Source organism: Branchiostoma belcheri, unplaced genomic scaffold (assembly GCF_001625305.1).
Source record: "Branchiostoma belcheri isolate BF01 breed outbred unplaced genomic scaffold, Haploidv18h27 scaffold28, whole genome shotgun sequence".
Taxonomy (NCBI): Eukaryota; Metazoa; Chordata; class Leptocardii; order Amphioxiformes; family Branchiostomatidae; genus Branchiostoma; species Branchiostoma belcheri.
The window spans coordinates 1,775,651-1,796,544 of NW_017803887.1; the positions used below are offsets into that span (position 1 = coordinate 1,775,651).

General features: G+C 41.0%; 3 protein-coding genes across 12 annotated transcripts in view; 1 reads left to right on the forward strand and 2 right to left on the reverse strand.

Annotated features, from left to right (window-relative positions):
- LOC109472636 (thyroid receptor-interacting protein 6-like) overlaps positions 1-3,795 on the reverse strand; it is a 28,666-nt gene extending 24,871 nt beyond the window's left edge. The window contains 1 exon segment of the mRNA XM_019772467.1: positions 3,232-3,795. The gene's annotated coding sequence lies outside the window, so the exon portion shown is untranslated.
- Positions 3,796-3,995: 200 nt separating this feature from the next.
- LOC109472681 (endothelin-converting enzyme 2-like) lies at positions 3,996-6,592 on the forward strand. The gene is made up of 3 exons (XM_019772526.1): positions 3,996-4,236; positions 5,098-5,381; positions 5,935-6,592. Exons 1-3 carry the CDS (start codon positions 4,002-4,004, stop codon positions 6,238-6,240), a joined length of 825 nt encoding a protein of 274 aa, XP_019628085.1. The 5' UTR covers positions 3,996-4,001; the 3' UTR covers positions 6,241-6,592.
- Positions 6,593-6,872: 280 nt separating this feature from the next.
- The window catches only part of LOC109472621 (coatomer subunit beta'-like), a 14,375-nt gene continuing 353 nt past the window's right edge, over positions 6,873-20,894 (reverse strand). The window contains exons 2-22 of one of the 10 annotated variants that reach the window (XM_019772435.1): positions 20,426-20,572; positions 19,817-19,916; positions 19,185-19,327; positions 18,743-18,842; positions 18,143-18,242; positions 17,511-17,621; positions 17,120-17,208; positions 16,498-16,604; positions 15,870-16,013; positions 15,092-15,222; positions 14,429-14,636; positions 13,978-14,088; positions 13,552-13,766; positions 13,084-13,176; positions 12,283-12,463; positions 11,770-11,838; positions 10,776-10,928; positions 9,957-10,043; positions 9,048-9,107; positions 8,286-8,324; positions 6,873-7,541 (exon numbers count right to left, since the gene is read on the reverse strand). In XM_019772435.1, the coding sequence (XP_019627994.1) occupies positions 7,449-7,541; positions 8,286-8,324; positions 9,048-9,107; positions 9,957-10,043; positions 10,776-10,928; positions 11,770-11,838; positions 12,283-12,463; positions 13,084-13,176; positions 13,552-13,766; positions 13,978-14,088; positions 14,429-14,636; positions 15,092-15,222; positions 15,870-16,013; positions 16,498-16,604; positions 17,120-17,208; positions 17,511-17,621; positions 18,143-18,242; positions 18,743-18,842; positions 19,185-19,327; positions 19,817-19,916; positions 20,426-20,572 (2,481 nt within the window). In that variant the 3' untranslated portion in view covers positions 6,873-7,448. Of the gene's footprint in view, positions 7,542-8,285; positions 8,325-9,047; positions 9,108-9,824; positions 10,044-10,775; positions 10,929-11,769; positions 11,839-12,282; positions 12,464-13,083; positions 13,177-13,551; positions 13,767-13,977; positions 14,089-14,428; positions 14,637-15,091; positions 15,223-15,869; positions 16,014-16,497; positions 16,605-17,119; positions 17,209-17,510; positions 17,622-18,142; positions 18,243-18,742; positions 18,843-19,184; positions 19,328-19,816; positions 19,917-20,425; positions 20,573-20,894 lie in introns of all 10 variants that reach the window. The other 9 variants (XM_019772432.1, XM_019772439.1, XM_019772436.1 and 6 more) reach the window with 9 other exon arrangements.

Consider the following 20,894-nt stretch of genomic DNA (forward strand, 5'->3'; position numbering starts at 1 on the left):
ACAATGTGTGCCTACACCACATGTTGTTCCCCTATTTTGATGTACCAATCATTATGCTGTAGATTTTGAAATATTTGCAGTGGATTTATTTCACAGTGATCTCTCTACTGCAAAATGAAGATGCTGCACCTATAGTTTTCCACGGTACTCTGTTCTACAGAATTGTTTAAACTTAACACACACCAAAAACTTTCATTCTGTAAGAGCCTCGAATTTAAGTTACTCCAAAAATAAATGAGTTTACAGTAACTCTAACGACATTAGGAACAGGTGGGGCCCAGATTGTTGGTTCGGATGTGAACAACAACCTCTGAATGTTCCACACGACATTCCCAGTCTATGACATCATGCTTAGAACTGAAGGTTCAATGTCAGGTTGTCATGCGAATGTTTTCCTGCAGCTGCAACTTTGGGAAGATTTGAATCAACAGTTGTCGTAGACTGCAAGTTGAGCGTGCCACAATTTGCAAATGTGTTGCAAGCTTTAAATTGTGGACTTTAAATGTTTGCAAAAATTGGCCATGAGCCAAAAACAATACAGTATTCCAGCTAAACTGTATAATGCTTTCTAGAAGGAAACATGATTTTTAAAAAGGGTCCGACATATACTTTTCAGAAGTGTACTAAATGTGACAAATAAATGTTGACTTGAAACTGACTTGAAATGAGTTGTGTGAACATAATCATAAAACAACTGAAGAATCTACAATTGTCCTGTCAGCTATTGAGGTAAAAATGATTAACAATGTCATCTTTTGTTTATCATTTAATATACATCTAGACAATAGGACCATATTTGCTGTTCTTTACAAGATAAATCTGCATTTTTATCACACAAAGAGACAGTTTGCAATGATTGACAGAGATTGTCCTGTAGTGTAGGACAAGTCTACTGAGACTGATTCTCCAAAAGGCCCAGACAACAATGACATGAATTTTTCATGGACCCACATATGTACATGTTTCTATTTAGGAAGCAAAACGTAGCTTCCATTCACTTCCAAACAATGTGCCTCATAACACTGTGGCATCCATCATGTATTCTTATGATGAATAACTGTAGGAAGTGACATTTTCCCTTGAGAGTTACTAGTTGAGGTGCTGTAACATCTGTTTTTGTTAAAAGGATAAAGTCTTTTTAACATTATCAACCTGGATATATCAACAATATTTAACAAGTCACACAATAGTATATGTAGATTGGGTGAATTTGAAAGACATTTCTGCTTTGTCATGAAAATTTGCCAAAAAAGTCAAATTTTATTTTCTGAATTTGAAGGAAAAACAGACAAAATCCAGCGAGTCAATGTAAAACACAAAGTTGATTGTTAAAACAATGAAGACTCCTGGCAGATCATTACAAAATAATTCCCCCTACAATTTAGCATATTCGCATGCTTGGCATACAGACTTGATTTGATCATACAGCTAATATAAATTGCCCGTAAAATATAATTTCAGGCCCTCTGTGGGGTGATAAAGTTTTATCTGATTAAATTTGTGCGTAAAATTTGATTAACCGTGTCACTGGAGATCACATTGCTTGATAATGATATCAGGTTCACTACACTTGATGGGGATAAGCAGATTTCATGCTATTCAATTTGCAACTTGTGCGATGAATCACTTCAATTTGCTGTACATGTGTCAACACTTTGAAATAACATCAAAGCAAGCCTGTATTTGGGGTTTATTGTGCATTGCTGGATAAAACATACATGTACATGTACTATTTGTTTACAAATGAGTAACATGGAGCACTGTTTAACTCCTGGCATCATGGCTTGTGAAAACGTTCTTTCGAAACAAAATCAAACATTAATCTACCTTGCAATTGTATGATAATTTTGTATTGTCTGCTTCTCGAAGGAACATTTTTTTACGAGCAGTGGTGCTAAGTTCTGAACATGCTGCCGTGCTCACTGTGCATCACTGGCAGAATTTGACTGGAATAACTGGCAGTGCTCAGAAATCAGACTGGAAGTAGAAGGATGACTTGCAAGATTTGATGTTCCATAACATCATGCAGAAAAGTGTATTTTCTAACGTCTTTGTTCATTGAACACATATCACATTTGACTGCCAGTATTTTCGAGAATACTCGTAGTCGTACATGTAACGTTTCTTGTATTTTTTCTTGTATTTCACTTCCAGTGCTATTCCTGGTGTCATATGGTCTTTTAAGGTTTGTTCCGTAGACATGATATTGATGTAACTATTGTAAGACTACTAAGACAAAGCTATGGTACCAACTATGGTGACTGAAGGCCATTTTTACTGCCAACTTGGGAAATTTTGAAACTAACCATGAATCAGCAGGTTACTTTTGTCTGAGTCTCTGACTTGTAAATTGTTTAAGTTAACATAATAATGTGTCACTTCCTTTTCCAGACTGATGCAAATGTGCTGGATATCATTATCTCACCTGGACACGTTGTACAAACAAAGGACTTGTTAATTTCACGCTCTGACACCTATTGTACGTCTCTGTAACAGACATGCGGATGTCCTGTAGTCTGACTTGTGGGCCTGTCGAAGGAGCTTAAATTTATTATTTTAACTCCATGGTCCACGTCATCCAGAATTTATATTCATTTTTGCTTTTTACTTTGCTCCCCTGAAATTGTACTGGATACCTTTAACTTTTAAGAAACTTTACAACATAGCTTCTAAGCAGATATTTCGGGGCAAAATGATGCGCCTATTGGATATACTGCCTTGCCGGTTAGTTATTCTGCTCTGAAAGATCTGCTTGAAGTTATAAGAAAACTAGGTCACAGTACAGGGTTCTGGTATGTTTTAGTAATCAGTTTGCTGCTATATTTATGATGAATTTCAGTTCCATAACAGTGAATCAGGAATTTAAGGGTTGCTCCATGTTGAGTCGGTGTTATTCTAGCCTAATATGTGGATTTTCCGGTAAGGATGTGGACCTAATCTTCGCTCGTAAATCTTTCTCACGACTGGCGGGGGACATTTTTGTTTGCTTTAACGGGGCAAAAAATAAAACTGGCGTGACCCCAGAAGACCCCAAGGACCCAACAGACTTCATTCCCCGTATTCTCAAAGCAGCAAGAAGGAGAAACCGTGAAAGTTGACAGCGCCAGACCATGATTTTGTGACCGCGTAAAATTTTGTCCCCTCCCCCTCCTAAAATCGACCTAAAAACCACCTGAAAACAAGTTACAAATCATTTTCTACCCCACAGCAACACTAGGCGAGAAAACCTACCTTAAAAGCACTAGAAGTCGTGTCTTGGACCTGGATTTAAGGTGACGACGCGAGGGAGTACTTCTCTTGGCAAGAACGTCTTAGTTTTGTGGTAATCTGAACCTCCCGATGCCCAAAAATGGTAAGATTGAAGTCCAAGGAGTTGGAGTGAGTCAGGGAAAAACTGCGTGGGATTGTAAACCCTCGGCCCACGCAAGTCACTCAAACCCGCCTAAGGAAGCCCCACAGACACGTCAAGACGTCTTGACGACCCTGTATGTGGAGAATGCTGAAGGTCAGACCTTAAGACGACCGGTGGTCAAAGAAAATGGCCGCTCTAAACACAATCTCCTTAGGAATGTGGAGTATTTGGTTGCACTGAGGCAAGCCGGCAGGACGTGTTTACCGTGACGTCATTAGGTAAACAAGTACTTCCTGCCGAACTCAGACGACCTTGACGAAGGTCTAAGACGTACCTGGGGAGGAGAAAGTCTCAAGGAAGTGTCTGAGGAAGCCGTGTATCTCCTTCAAGAACTTTCACTTCGCCAGCAACATGTCCGACAACAAGACCAAGAAGTCTTTTTTTATGAGCAGACTAGACCACTTGTAAACGGGGGAACATAAATTGTAAAACAACAAAGCGTGGAAATTTACAATAACAAATCATAAGAAAAAAGTTTCACGTGACTATTAAGAAGATATGTAGGGCAAAATATTACTATATTGTAAGAAAATTGTCAAAATAATATAAAACTTTGAAACATGACAACTTTTACCTCCCCCAGGCCTCAATGAAGCAGTCTAATCAAAGGCCAAAGGTTACTGGAAGTATGGCGGAGTTTGGGAGCTCAGAAAGTGAAGAAAGCAACAGTTTTGTACCTCAAGATGTCCGGGAATACGCCAAGAAGGAGTACTGGGACCGGCGGTACGAGGAAGAGGACTCCTTCGAGTGGTTCAAAGGCTATGAATCCTTCCGTCATCTGGTTCTTGAAAGCATTAAGAAAACGGACAAAATCTTGATGCTGGGTACTGATGTTTTTCTTTTGTACACGTGTACTTTCTGAAAACATTTCTATAATTTTTCCTATGAAAGGTTTATCTGATGACCAGCTTCATGAAATGCTTATGCTGATTTAACATGAATATCTATGAACTAACTTTTTGAAGAAGCACAGTGCGGCTACTTAGTATAATTTACTTGCCGGTTTAACCGGTTTGTTCTACCTACTACATGTAACGTTACTACCTGTTGCAATGTTAGTTGAAAACTCTAGAGGGCGTTCGCACCATGCAACTACCAGAATATTACTAGATAAGGACATTGTGTAATGCTTGCTAGTATATAAATCATGAATGCCAGGCTGCAAAACTGACATTTCTTTGGTGGCACCCTAAAGTTTAATTAATGCTGGATGATATGACGTCCATAGAGTCATTTTTAGCCAACATTTTATTTTTGAAGCCTCCTCATCCCAAAGAAGGTGTCAAGGTATGAATACATTGACCACTTGGTAGCAGTCATTGATGGTCCATTGAGGCTGCCTCTAGAGTTGGGAGTTGTATTCCCAGTTGTTTTACATGTACAAATGTATATACATGCATGCCAAGTTGGAAGGGTTGCATCCTTGTTTAGTGTTCCATACTTGAATTCTAAATGGTGCAGTCACTTTTCAATGTTCGATGCCTATGTAAGAAACAGAGGCGAGCAGTAGAAACAGATAAAAACCCTCCTGGTCCCGGGCCGGGGTTCGAACCCCCGGGCGGCAGCTTACAATCTGACGCTCCTACTGAATCAGCTAAAAGGTCTAGACCCATCAGTCGAGTCTGTTGGTAGCGCCTATAAACCCCCCATTGTTACACCTGTAATGACTTTCCTCTGTTCCCCAGGTTGTGGTAACAGCCCCCTGAGCGCAGACATGTATCGCGACGGTTTTCACCACATCACGAACATGGACTACTCCTCCACGTGCATCCGACACATGAGACACAAACACGCCGACATGGCGGCCATGACGTGGCTGGAGATGGACGCGCGACAGCTGACCTTCCCGGACGGAGCGTTTGACGTTGTTCTGGAGAAAGGGACGCTGGACGCCTTCATGGTGGTGGAGAAAAGCCCCTGGACAGTTTCTGAGGAAACTGCTCAGTTCTGTGATCAGGTTTTACAAGAGGTATTCTTCTTCAATTTCACTCTCTACTCTAGAAGACCAACTCCACTGGCACGTTACAGTGTTCTCGCCAGGCCTTTTGAGCATAGGGTCCCCCTATGCTGTGATTTGGACCCCAAAATACCCAATGTGCTGTCGTTCAACCAGCATAGGGGCATTTTTTTTGGGGGGGGGGGGGCAAAACATGAAAATTTAACTTAAGATTGAAGCTATAGCAAAGGGAAAACCTTAACTTTACAATTAAGTCATTAGGTGAAAAATATAGTGTCACAGGGGTAATGAGATTCAAACTTTTTCAACTTAATGCACGTCTTGCACTGTGAGCGAAAGTGGAAAGTTGCCCTTCTGTACCTGACCCCTATGCTGTGAAAAAATCCTGGTGAGAACCCTGTGTTATCTGTGTGTCCTGGTAGAGGCTAGTATCAAGCAACTGGGGTCAGATGATAATGATATAAACATTTTGTAGCATCCACTATCTTTCATCACTCATAGAATTTATTGTTCTGCCAAGAAGTAGTCAAACCTTTATCGATGTTTGTTTGTTTGTTAAACCCAGGTATCACGAGTCCTGTGCCCGGGAGGACGGTTCATCTCCATCAGTTTCGCCCAGCCTCACTTCCGTACCCCGCTGTACGCCGACGACAAGTACGGCTGGTCCGTACGGACGGACAAGTTCGGCGACGGTTTCCACTACTTCTTCTACACGATGGAGCGCGGCGGGACGTTAACCCAGCAGCAGAGGGACCAGGCTCACAGCTTCTTCCACCCACCAGAGTGGGACATGACTCCAGTGTATCACCCTGATTCTGACGACTTCTTGAGGAGGATAGACACCTCCGTCTTCTCGTTCCAAGACAGTTGAGTGATTTGGAGGAGTTACCTGTGACAACAGGAGTTTCTGTTCCTTGACTTGTGGAAGAAAACTCGGGACTGATAAAATCTGGTCTACGTGGACTGGTGGCCACTCCAGACAGGATTCTTAATGCTAGTGTCAGTGGGAAAAATTATTTAAGGGACCAACAAAAGGTGGTCACATACATGGTGATCCTTATGTAGAGGTGTTCACTAAGTAAAGGTTTGACTATTTATATCAATGACCAGGTGGTCCTGTACAGGTTTGACCTTATCTGTTAGAATTCTAACTGAACCTGTTTTTTGGAAGGGATATGAAATGATTGGTGTTCATATTTTGTGCAATAAATTAAACATTCATATCATCAGATCATACGAAAAACGTCTTTGTAAATTTGCTCTCTTCATCAGTTTATGTGGCTGTACTCCTTTAGCGGACTAACTCCCCTGGCATGTTATCTGTCAATTTCTTCCCTTTCCAGTTGGCTCTGAAGCCTGGTAGGGGCTACTCTGTATGTCTATTCTTTTTCAAACATGATTTTATTCTTTTTTAAACATGATGCAGTTACAACTTTTGGTGGAGGAAAACAGAATCAATACTATTGGTAGTACTTGCAAAGAAAACCTCCTTGGTACATGCAGTAGTTTTCCATACGTTGTTTTTATTCTCACAAGCTCCTGTGAAAATTTCTGCAAGGACTTGTCAATACATGTAGGTAGCGTTGACATCACTTAACAATACAAAAGTCTTTGCCATATACAGAAACTGTATGGACACATACATGTAGAAACATAGACATGACTGACCTAAAAAAAGCTAGGCATTCGTCCATATTAAATGATGATACATTTAACTTGTGGTTGAGACTCAATATCATTATATTCATAATTATAGACTTAGTGTACTTCTGACCTAGCTCTTGTTTAGTGTATGTATATCGGCACTTGGTTTATACTCAATGCGTAGAATTTTTTAGACGTGACAAATTTTGAGGCATTCCTATCGCATAATATATTGGAACGTACGTGTACATATTTCCACCACTGGCAAGTTTTGCTACACCCCCCCCAGCAATTTGCATTTACTGATCACTTTTTTTTAGATTTCTACACTTATCATCTTCACCACCCTTCATCTAAATGGACTACTCCAGTTCTACCTGCTACTAGAATATATCTGGATGATACCACTGTACAATATGGGGGGGTTATGTGGAGTTAATCGTCCTTTAACAAGTCGTCGTCCAGGTTGATGTCGCTGGTGTCGATGTTCTCGTCCAGCTCAAGGTTATCCAGGTCAAGGTCAAGGTCCTGCAACACAAGGTCGGCGAAGGTCACAAGATTGTACCCCGTAGGTTATAACTTTGGTCACAAATGGGAATTTTCTATATAAGAATGTGGAAGTCACTATGGATATAGCAGAATCAATTACAGCCTAATATGGCATGCAATGTAAATAAAAACATGCAAACTCAAAATAAGAAAAAACTGGCAAATCAAAATGAGAGCGAGAGCAGGTGGTCACTTAAAGTCAATTCATTTGGATTGAGACGGTAGATGTGAAAACTGTATGTAGAATTGGCAAACGTTAACTGAACTGAACAAAAGCTGTATGTTCCATTAATGTTAACATTCTCATTCAATATACAAATCAATGTTGAACTTGTACATGTATTTCAGCAATATACAGTTTTGTACATCTTTTATCAGAGAAAGTCAGAAGTGGACATAACTTTTTATCCATTGACAATCATTTTGTGTTCATAGTTGATTTTGTATTCTGTTAAGGACACATGAAGATCCTAGTGTTTCCTAATGTATGTTCCTTTTCACAAGTGATGATGATGGGGGAAAAGTAACTCAACACCAACACGTCAGTATGAATTTCAACACGTGACGAACAATGTGGGGGCATTTGAAAAACAGACAGGATTGTCATCTTACAAACACAAGTTTTCAAACAAAAGTCTTGGTATTTTCCTTATTCCAGCGACCATAGTCATGGTATAAAGAAAATGTCCCAAGACATTGTTTAAAGACTATGTAAATACTGACCAGAGAGTCTTTCCTGCTAGGGTTAGTGGGGGCCGGCCCCTGGAAGAGTTGGGCAACAGGAAGCAACTATAAATCATGGAACTACACAAACACTAATGTAATAAACATTGGCCAAGCTTCGTAATGAGGGGGAAGATACTAATATGAGGTGAAATGTGCTTTTCAATGGTCAACAATTAGGAGAAATGGTGTTAAAAGTCAGAAGGATTTTGGGTGAGCAACAGCCTTAGATAACGTGTTGAAAAGGGTTTGAACAAAGACACCACATGGTCAAGACTTGCTCATGACAGAGCAGACTGGAGTCAAGAGGAGGGTATGAGATCAAGGGTCTGCAATTAGGAGAAATGGTGTTAAAAATCAGAAATATTATGTTGAGGAACAACAATTTTGAAACATGGAGTCAAAAAACACAAGGATTATGAGTGAGCAACAGCACATTTTTTTTACAAAGCTTCAATGCAAACCATGTAGATGTTAAAGTAAACCACATTTTTGAACAGAAAATGTGCCTTCAACACAGAAGAAAAGCATGTGCATGTTTCTTGCAGATGGAAACACATGTCATTACCAATGTTGTGACTTGAAATGTGTCAATGACTAGGGACTTACAAACATCAATGTAGACATCATACGTTGTTTTAATTTAAGGTTTGCTTTATGAGAACAGGTGCTATTTCATGCCGACAAGACACCACAGAAGCACCACCAAACCTATGGCAGTCGCCTAACACATTAAAGGTTTGTTTGAGCTGCAGTTCCTACCTTTGTTTCCTGCTGCATAGGGGGCGCTGCTGCTTCAGGCGGTGCATCTCCACTGGCGGGCTGTAACAAGAAAAACAACTGTTACACATCATGTGGGAACAAACTTTTCCAACAGAACCCATATTCCTCTTAATCTCCAAGCAGATCCCTCCTGGTGGCAAGACAGTATCCAATGGCCATGCAAACTCCTCTGGCTAATGGATACCGGTACTGTCTTGCCACCGAAAGGGATCTGCTTGGAGATTGATTCCTCTAACCCTGCCAATGTTGGAGCCAATTATCTGGACAGAAACCACATTTCTCAATGCTAACCCTGCCATTGATGCCCCCAGTACCTACACCATGCAACCCAAGCAGAGCTGGCGGCCACCTGATGGGGGAGGGGGGTCAGGGGAAGACTAAAAAGGATGGAGCAGTGCTACATTGATATTTTGGCATTTGCTGGGATTTCACCGCAAAAAAAAAAGCTTTGGTCAAAATTTACAAGAAACAGCTGCCTTTGACAGAACTAAAGAATATACGAGGTAAATATGTCTTCAACATTTTGTAAAATTTGGGTTTGAATTAAAATACTGTGAGTAAATCTGGGTACACAATGTACCAGATATCAAACCTTGAATCCTTTTGCTACAACAGAGTTGATCATAAACCAGCAAGTTTCACCTACAGAGTCTAGACAGGTTTTGCCAAAACTACGGTACGATGTGTTACGAACAGCCCTTTTAGATTTTGAACTTCCCACACCCAGCATTAGTGAAGGTCACAAAAAGTAAAAACCTCCAAGACGAAACCATCATCATCAACATCATCATCATCATCATCCCAGGGCAAGTCTTCTTTGACCTGTGGGACGGAGGCCGCAGGTTTGGGGTCAACGACCTCTGGGGTAACGACTTCTGGGGCACTGACCTCTGGGGCAGCGACCTCAGTTTGTTGCTGTGGGATTTCTGGCTCGGGTTCTTTTTCTGTGGCCGAGCCCGCGTCGGCTTCAATCAGCTTTGGGACAAAAATGGGTCAAAATATAAACAAAAAAAGCAAAGAAAAACTGTACAACAAGAAAGAGGAAAAATCATTACTGAAAGGAAAATACATGTATACAAAAATATCAAGTTATGAAAACAGGCAAAGCAACAAAACATTAAATTTTAATATGGAAAATAGGACAACGTAGGGTGGGGTTGAAAACGCAATGTGGTGAACATAAACTGTTAGACACATGGAACGCAATGAACTTTAGAACACAGCAAAACTTGGGGCCCTTTAGTAGTGGGAGTTGTACCACATTTAGTTTGCAGCTGTTTGAAATGAGAAGACTTTCTCATGCTTGTAAAGCAATTATGGAGGGGGGAGGGGGCAGGGTCCTATATGAAACTTCATGCTGTGCAAATCAGACAGCATACTGGTAGTAACATTGACTGAGTATCATTGAGCATTGTACTCAAATCTGGTGGGGCTGTTTCCTTCTGTTAAATCATACTGTTGAAGTTTGAGGTAGCCAGCCTACATGGAGCCCTGTATGTTACAATGTGGATCCTACTCGTTATGTCTTCAACAAAGTGTTTATTTCAATGCTCATGCACCGAGGGAGATGTAGTACCCCCCGTTAATGGTTTCAGCCATTGGTCATGCCATTAGAAAGCTGCATGCCTTGGACCAATCTATTTGAGAAATGGGGGACAAATGACGTTAGGTGGGCACAGTTTTAGTTTTTAATTCACATCAATCGACCTCTTCCTCGTAATGGTCCCAGGAGAGGTCATCACTGCTGGGGGTGGGGGGCTCCATGAAGGGGTCAAGGTCAAGGTCACCTCCAGCCAAGGTCATTTGTGGCTGGACATCCGGTGTGGGCGGCTTTGGGACAAGACCGCCCTCGTGGAAAGTCTCCAGGAAAATCAACATCATTAGGAACTAGAAATCCATTTGTGTGGCAGAACCATCAACAAGTTGATGTTGGCCACCTTACCACAAAGACGAAGAGCCTGTAAAATTTCTTAATCTGTTGGTATACCAGTAACACTATTCAGATAGCCTTTACAGATATCACTGAGGTAAATTCACAGGCACGAAACTGTTCAAAATAGAGAAAGACTGGTTCTCAGTACAAGGAATAGGGGCCTAAAGGGTATCTACATAAACATAGACATAAGAGACAAGAGTCGTACAGCTCTAGATAGTTTCATCTGGTTGATACATCAATGCCAGGGGTCGAAATAGATTTTGGGGCCAACTTGCACTGGTGCAAATGAAAAGAAAAATACTTGCACCGGAAGAAAAACAGTTGCACCCTCCAAAAATACAGAAGTGATGGGAAACATCCGCTGGCAGCGACGTAGATAGTAACCTTCTGTTACTTACAAAAAATGAAGAAAAACTTCATGGATTCTGGTTTTGTTCCTTTCCACTCCAGTTCTTTATTAATTAATATTATTGGGTAATTCTACAGGTAGTAACAGTGGATAAAGCAAACTTGCACCATGGTGCAAGCAGGCAAAAAATTAGTTGCACGACACCAAATTTACTTGCACCAAGTTGCACACAGAGGGTTATTTCGACCCCTGTCAATGGATTACAAAGTTCCTTGTACACAACCAAATAGTTTATAAATTATGTACCTACTAGCTGCAGTGTGAAGTAGACCCAGTCTACTTTACGCAGCAGTACAATTTAAACTGTACATGTGTGAAGTGTATGTTGGAATGTACATCACAGAATAAATACTCACTGTCTGTCCAAATGTTCCCGACTCTTTGGCCTGCTGGACTTCTTCTGATAGATTTCTCTCAAAGTTCATCTGGAAGGAAACACATGAAAAGCCACATCAGCTGGATACCTTAATTAAATCAGAGATGGCAGACTTCACTCCCTCATTGGTTAGTACTTTGTGCACTGATATACACACAGAGACACACACACACACACATAACACATTAACACACATATACACACACACACACACACACACACACAGACACACACAAATTCACACATACACATGCAGACACACACACAAAAAGACATGTGACTGCTATAGACAGGATTCTTAATGCTTGTATCAATGGGAAAATATCTTGTCATTGTCATACCTGTCTATTGTGGCCACTCAAAGGACCAGAATAAATGATCACAATAGACAGGTGGTCACTATAGACAAGATTCTTAGTAACTTAATGCTGGGGTTTATTTTAGTAGCCACAATGGCCAGGAGATGGTAACTAGGTTTGACAGACAAACGTACAGGAATGGTAGGGTAAGCTGCGGCTGGTTTCAGTTCCTGTCTCTGTGCCTTGACGTACACTTCTGTGTCGAAGGCCTCTCTCAGCCCAGGGAACAGGTTCTCATACTGCGTTGGGTCAGCTAGTGAGTCAGCCGCTTTGGGGTTGGTCTTGGCTAGCCCTTCCTTCCACAACTGCACAACTCTGTGGGTATGGAATTTTCAAGTCATTCCAGGAAGATCATCAGTACTCACCACTGTGAGGTGTAAGCTAGCAAGTCTGCTACTTTCTGGTTGGCCTTTCTGTCATTGACTCATTGCTGTACAACTATGGTACGGTGGCCTTGTGGTTAAGGTTGTTCACACAGGGCCTGAATTTTCCGAGTTCAATTGCCTGGCAGGCCCCAGTGTTGTGTCCTTGGGAAAGGCACCTTACACCTATTTCCTAACTTGACTCAATTGAAAATAGCTTCAGTTAGGAATTTCCTCTTGGATGGGATGTAAAGCCGGAGGTCCCGTGTTTAGGGAGAGACATATCTTGAGCACATTAAAAATCCCACCAGACACCCCAAAAGAGTAGGGTTCCTTCCCAGTGTGCGAGATTCAAACCTTACATCTGGTCTTACTGAATAGGTAATCTACCAGTTATGTGAAACAAACAAACTACAATGCAAAATAGACATTATGCTAACAGGGACTATATATACCTGGATGCAATCTTATAAACATAATATAATATTATGTTTATAAGATTGCATCCAGGTACATGTAGCTTCCCTGTCATTTTAAATTCTACAAAGATGAAACACAAGAACCAAACCCTACCTTGAGACCTGGCTGGGCAGGTATGTACGTGCGAGGAAAGCTGCCTCAGGAAGACGGTCTGTCTTAATCAGCAGCTCAAGGCAGTCCTCAATTCTGAAAATAAAGAAAATAGATAGTTTATTTCTGGCTTAATTTTAAGATACATGCTTAAAGGCCAATTTTATGACACAAATGGTGGATTCTTACTTGACAAAGACCAAATTTTCTCAAAAAAAGCTGCAACAAAACTTACAGTGTTGCTTTGCGTCTTTTACATACTAGTAACTTACAGGACAGATGAACACACTCTCTTCCGATTCATTTTGGTGAAAGAAATACATGTACTTACAAAAATCCAGGCAAATGTAGATGAGGCCTAAGGAATACTATTACTTTGTGCAACCAATTATAGACTGTACATCACATATACTAATGTGTACATCATATGTGGCCTGATATCACACAGTTATGCCAGTGTTCTAGTCTTACTTTCCCTGTAGCAGGTATGACATGAAGGCGACGTTGTTCTTTCCCGCAGTCTCGGCGCTCTTCGCCAGCTTGTCGACCATCCCGGCGTTTCCCGAGGACGTTGCCAGCAGCAGCAGCCCGCCGAAGTCCTGCGCGTGGTGCAGACACTCCTGCGCCAGCGAGAACTGACACTTCGACGTGGCCAGCTCAGCCAGCTGCTTCCACTTCTGCTCATGCTGGGGGGGAAACAGTACAGTTCACTTTCATGAATAGTTCCATCAGGTTGGTAAGTCACTAAGTAAAGAGACTCTTTTTACACAACCAAGTCTTTTCTTCATGTCTATACATGTACTAAGTCCATTTCTTTCCACTTGTTTGTCATTAGGTCAATAAAGATTTCTATGTGTCCATAGTGCTGTTATTATACAAACTCTTGGCCCTGCTTACCTGTGCCTCCTGTGCCAGTTCATACGCTGTGTTGAGTTCTCCCAGCTGCAGGGCTAACTCAAACTTGTGTTCAGGGTCACAGGTCACCACCAGAGCCTGGGGCTTGAAACCCTGCACAGGGAAATAGCAATGTCGTGAAGTCGACTATCACATGTTGTTTTAGTTCTAGTAGGGGACAAAATTGTGTTGCGTCAATGGCTAAGTGGTAAGGAAATATTTATATGGGACATAATAATTCCTAACATTCCTAACTAGATGCTGTATTTGTGAAAAGACACTTTATGTGACTTTCAATTACTTAGGTGTAAAATGGGTACCTGACTTCAGATGGGAGGTAAAAGGCAATGTAAGGAGAGGGATGGACTCCTAGACGCAGTAGATTAAAAACCCACCACCACAATGGTATCAAATAGTCTGTGGGACCTTTTACCTTACCACAAATATTACCAACCTGTTTCTCTAAGAAGTGGGCCACTCGTGTGCGCTGTTCCTTGGGGATGGTGGGCAGCACCTTGTCAGCTGTGTCAAAGTCTCTCCTCATCACAGCTGTCTGGTACTCCAGCACAGACAGCAGCAGAGAGTAGCTGACCACGGACAGCTCTTTGTCCCCCAGGTACAGCCGGTTGTCCTTGGGAATGTAGCCAAGCAGGTACATCGTCCTTAAAGGGGAACAGCAGGAATTGAGCAACAATTTGGAACAGCACTTAGTAGTACAACCAAGACTTAGTAGTACATCATCCTAAAGGGGAACAACATAAATTGTACAGCATTTTTTAACAGCACAAAATGTGGCAAAGAAACCAAATAGTACAAGCCATCGTTCTAAAGTGAAACAGCATGAATTTACCAGCAATTTGGAACAGCACAAAAGCAGTGTAGCAAGAAAACTTATTTGTCTGTGTTGGTAGAATTTAATCTGAAGCGAGGCTGTCCAATTTCAGTTTTCGTCATGTTAAGAGACCTCGTTTCTTGACTAAGACTGAAATTGGTCAGCTGATTTTGGGTACGCCCAATTTTTATGCTAGAACTTACAATTATTCAACCTTGCTTCAGCATGATTTCTACCAACACAGAAAAACTTTCAAGCAAAGACAGTCTGTTGGCCGCTGCTGACCTGTCTAAGTGTGAGATGGTGACGATCTCCCCTCCTACGTAGTAGTTGAGTCTGTTGACAGAGTTGGTGTAGATGAAACAGTCTCCTACCCAGAGTCCTGTACGTACCACCTCCTGGATCTCACCAATTACCTGCACACACACAAACATCGGAGTAAGAAAGCATCAACACACCTCCAAGAACTATTTTCTTCAAGTTAGTAGGCATCCTTCCATCTCGAAAGATGATGGTAGCACTCTAGGTCTGGTGTTGTGGCCGAGGACAGCGTTTGGTGTGGCTAATCAGCCCTATCCTCGCATGGCAGTCCCGACCACAGTTGGGACACAGGAAAGATGAGCTGCTTCAAGTAGGTTTGAGTTTATTTGTATCCACAAATACATGTAGCATACATAATTGCTATTTGTAACTAAAGTAGTGCATTTAGCCCCACTGGGGCACGAGTATACAATAAACTTCATTGTCATTGTCATTATTCTTTTAGATTCTTTGTTACTGGGTTCACTAAGATTTTTTGACAAGCTTTGCTGGTACAACTGAAAGCATTTTAAATGAAACATTGAACATACATTTTTAAAAAAAACCTGGAGCTGTTTCTGTACTCAAATGATGGCATTCTTTTAAAAGATTTTCAACTTCTACTCTTAAACTGGCAAATATACCACTACAGAAATCACACTGTCAATGGCAGAAGCAACAAAGTACGTAGAATCACAAGGCAAAGGTTTCATGTACTGGATGAAATAAAAAAAGTACCAGACCACAGCTGATGACAACTCACATCGAAAGCATCCTCCACGCCGTCCTCCGTCACCCCTTCGCTGGTTGCCATGGCGTTGGAGACTCTCTCCGCAGAGTAACTCAGGATGAAGAAAGACTCGTCTGTCGTGATACACACCAACTCTCCGTTCTCCGACCAGAAAATCTGAGGAGAAACATCAGAGAGATTTTTTATTCATGAAATGGCTGGAAACCAAGAAAACAAAAATTTGGTATCTGATTTACCAACTCAACATTATTTGACAACCAGAAAATCTGAGAAAAAACATCAGAGATTCATGAGATGGATTAAAACCAAGAAAACAAGGTACATGTATATGATTTACCAACTCATCATTAATATAATAATAATAATATGTCAGTCAGTCTCTAGAGACTATGACTAACTGCGCAGGTCAAACAGGATGGCTCATTCCTATCTACATGTACAGAACCAAAAAATCTGGGGAAAACATCAGATCCATTTTATTCTGTATTGGCTACAGTGTTAGGCAGCAGGGAGAAGGTTAAAGAGAGTATAAGGGTTAAATAATGTTATTTTCATATCTCAACCAACAACAAAAGACTATATTATTGCTAAAGACTCCCAACAACTCATAAAAATAATGTTATTGAACTTTTTTTCTTACATGTCTGGGTGTGATCTCAATCCTGCGGACCAGGTCGTTATTTTCCCAGTCGTAGAAGGCCAGACCGTTAGCAGACTTCACTCCCAACAGGAAACCTCCAAATATACCTGTAACAAGGGGGGCTGGTGGTCAGGGTTGTCGACTTGGAATCTAAAGGTTCTGGGTTCGAATTCCTGGTAGACAGCAGTAATATGTCAAGAAAGGCACTTAACACCGAGAGAACCTTGTGAAAAGGTAGCTAGGGAGGTTGATTTGATTTAGCTTTGGGTTCAAATGCCTGGCCGGCAGGCTCCAATTCTATGCCCTTGAGAAGGCACTTTACACTTTGGTATTTCCTTACTTGACTTGATGAAAATTAGTACCTAGCTTTGGCATCTTAGTGTCAAAGAGGGGCAATGAAGTTCAACTTATGGCAAGAAATTTCTATGATGCTATAATCATAATCATGAATGGGGGACAAAGCTGTTAAAATCATGTCTACATTCTTCACTATTAGCTAAATTTCAAGGATATTTTTTTCAAGTTGCCTAGAGGTGTTAGTGTTACATTTGTAGGTATCTGGTCTTCTAAAAAAAAAAGTACAAGACATTTTTGAAGACTGCAACTTAGATCTTGTCGTTACCTTCTGCTCCAAAGTCAGGCTTGAAGGACTTCTTTTCCTTGAAGTTTTTGAAGAGTTTAACAGTGGTGGAGTTTTCTCGCACAGCATACCTGTAGGAAAGTACAGGTACATCAACATTAAAACAGGACAAACAGACAAAACAGAAACTGCACAGCTTCGATATGTTACCTGCACTAACCTGCATATACAGATAGCTTTAAACAGTGTCTAGAGTTAGATGTTCAAGGGTTAGGTGTAACAAGTTGATTGGTGTAATATAGCCAGCTGCCGCCGCGCCGCGTGCCTGCGAAGCTGGTGTGTTATGCCGAAAGGCGGTTATACCAGCTATACAGATACAGATAGGATGTCTAGCTCTGATCAGGACTGATTAATAAATAATTAGCAGACTTACTCGTTTGAGTCTTGAGCCCAGACAAACTCCTGTGCAGAACCAAAGCTTTTGTTCCTCAGGGCCATGGCTGTGTAGATGATGTACTCTCCGTCGCCACAAACAACAACAAACCTGGAAACAAAATAACAACAAATCAACAACAGCAAACTTTTCACATGAGCTAAGTAGTCTCAGTGATGTCTTTGCCACCACTAACATCTGGTGTTAAACTACATAAGCCACTTTGATTGCAACATTTACATAATAATTGGGTTTACAGAAAAGACACATATTTTTTGTGTTTGGGTGTTTTCCTGTGTGCTAAATATAATTTTCATATAGTGCCAAAGTCATCTCCCAAGGTGAATGAATACTAAACTGTTTCTTTCCTCCTAAAAGTACTTTTAAGTCCTCCAGGACCTGTATAATCATACTTCACAGCAGTCCACAGGACAGTTTGTACATGGATTGTACATTGTAATTTGTTGTTTGTTTGCTTGTACATGTTTGTTTGTTTGTTCTACCCACCTCCCATTAGGGTTATGCTGTATGGTTTGAGGGTACACTTCACACAGTTTTACATGTTATATGGGACAGTTTGTTCCTACATGTTTGTATGTTTGTTTGTTTGTTTGTTTATTTGAGGGACTTACCTGCCGTTAGGGTTATGTTGTATGGTTTGAGGGTACACTTCACAGCTGCCCATGTCTTTGATAGCCAGCGGGAGCCGTTCTCCATCCTTTATCTCAGTATCTGGAACACAAACATTCATCAGGCTAAGTAACTCCAGATAGCATCATTCCAGATTATCATATCAGATAATATTACTGGAGCAGGAGATGGTCCCAAGTACAATGAAAATTTATCTCTGTCTGTATTGTTCACTCAAGGAGCTTGTATATAACCTGTCAACATATCTTATTGTACTAGAAAGGTAACATTTGCAAAGCAACTGCATAATGTTTACCTTTGCTTATGGTTTGCTCTGTTAATTCTTACTCAAACACATTTAATATTTATACATGTATAATGCATGGTCAGCCAGGAGTCTAAATCCTTCCTGCTACAAAATTGCAACATGTAACCTAACACTATGGTGACAGCTGTCTGGTTCAGGTCATTGACCTTTTTGATTTGGAGAAGAAGAAGAAGAATCACAGCAAAAACAGTTGTTATAATAATGTACAAAGTACTTTTAATAGACACAAAATAGAAAATATAAGGTTAAACTATGATGAAAAATTTCTCCCCACCTCCGATGGCCTTGAGGTTTGCCTGTTGTACCTCGGAATGTTTGGCCCAGATGATTTTGCCGTTGGTGTCCATGGACATGGCAGGCTCCTCACGACCAAGCTGCAAACACAAGAACAAACCATTCTGGTTAGCATGAAAGTTCATCTGCGTTGGTACAGACTAAGCTTTCTTTCCAACATTGGAATGAATTGGGACTTACCCCAAATTTTCGACTGACTCCTTCAGCCTTGTTCACGGAATGGACCTTACAGTATGTATAAACTTTGGAGATATATTACTTACTCTGACATCACAAAGTCCTTTCCTTGAGGTAGGTAGTAGCTAAATCTTTGTGTGTAAAGCTACTTTTCCTCAGAAAGTTTTTGTGAAAGCAAAGATTGTTTTAAATTGATCCCATGAAAAAACCTACATGACTGAACATGTCAACTCAGTTGCTCATACCTTGATGAGGATGCTGCCCTCGTCGTACCCCAGTGCAACATTGTTGGTCCCCCGCATGTTGGCGATCGCCCAGACCCGCTCCAGTCCGTAATTCAGCGTGCTCTCCAGGCGGTACGTGCTCGCGTGCCAGATACGCACGGTTCCTACATAAGGAAAGACACTGCCCTTTTAGTACGTGTATGTACCTATTATCAATATCATACATGTACACAATCATCATACAATACTACGTGAACCTAAAATATTATTTACATGCACTTAAATCCAGTATCCAGTTAGTCCTTCCAATAATTTCATAAATGCTATTTTCTGACAGTATTGCATACATTAGTATTTTGTGGTGCCATGTAATGTATCTAGTGATGCTAAAAACGTCCAGAAGTAATCTCCGTAATTTATCCACTAGTAGAGTTGAATATTATCTTGAAAGTTCATCTGTGTTGGTAGAAGTCATTATGAAACAAGTTTGAACTGTAATGTCCAACACAAGACATTCGACTCAAATTTTCGACTGTGCAACTCCGGTCTTTGTCAAGCAATGATCAATGAATATTGTTCACCTGGATGTCTAACCTTCATAGACATACTGGATCATCATGTTGCAATTCTAACAAATGTGAAAAAAAACTGACCATCCTCGGACCCCGTGATGATAATAGGCAGGTCCGGGTGGAAGCTGACAGAGGAGATATTCTGTGCGTGGCCCTCCAGGGTCTGCACACATGTCTTGTTCTGGAGGGGGGAGGAGTAGAAAAAGTGAACAAATGTAAATAATTGTAGTTCCATGAAATAAAGGACAACTTTAATTACATGTATGTTCATACGAAGTACAGGTTCAACAGATTAAATTGTTGACCCTAATTTACAACTGAATCCAGGTAAAAAAGTTGCAATGTGACGTACGACCATGAAAGCAAAGAATAAATATTATGTATTTTCATACAGATGTAAAATCCATGAATAGTTTCATCACTCACTGAATAAAAAGACTCTATTATGAATAAAACACTTGGTTGTGTAAGAGTCTTATCAATCTGATGTCCACAAGTGAATAACTCTAACATGTGAAGTAACAATGTACATGTATCATCCAGATGCAAACTCAAGAATACAAGAATGAACACACGCTATAGAAAAGATTGTTTGCAAAATCAGGGCTTACAAAAAATACAGCATATACATTGATTGTACCTATAGTCAATAAACACTATCAAGTACAGTTGTAAGTGAAAAGCACAGACCTGGTAGTCCCATATCTTGACCAGTCTGTCGTCAGCGCCTGATACCAGGTAGGGTTTGTCTCCACCGTGGTAGTAGTCGATACAGTTCACCCCCTTCTCATGGCCTTCAAGGGTGAAGTTGGGGGCAGACGAACCTAGCTGCCACACCTGGGGGGACAAATAAGGAGAGGGGATCACATTTATTTAATTGTTACACATGGGGGGAAAGATAAAGGTAGGGGATGAAATTGGTTGTTACACCTCAGAGACAGATAGGGAGAGAGAATCACATTCACTGTTACATTGTGAAATATGGGGGCAGATATGCATGGGGATGGCATTGGCTGCTACACCTGGGGACAGATGTGGAGAGGGGATCAAATTCACTGTTACACATGGGAGACAGATGTGTGAGTAGGGGATGGCATTGGCTGCTACAACCAGGGACAGGTATGGCCTGGGGGTCAAATTTGCTGTTACACATGGGGGG

What these genes read in the sequence shown, in the direction of transcription:
- LOC109472681 (XM_019772526.1), top strand. Translation starts at nt 4,002, where the DNA reads ATGAAGCAGTCTAATCAAAGGCCAAAGGTTACTGGAAGTATGGCGGAG. An exon ending in GGACAAAATCTTGATGCTGG is followed by an intron (nt 4,237 to 5,097) that starts GTACTGATGTTT and finishes TCTGTTCCCCAG; the next exon opens with GTTGTGGTAACAGCCCCCTG. An exon ending in GTGATCAGGTTTTACAAGAG is followed by an intron (nt 5,382 to 5,934) that starts GTATTCTTCTTC and finishes TGTTAAACCCAG; the next exon opens with GTATCACGAGTCCTGTGCCC.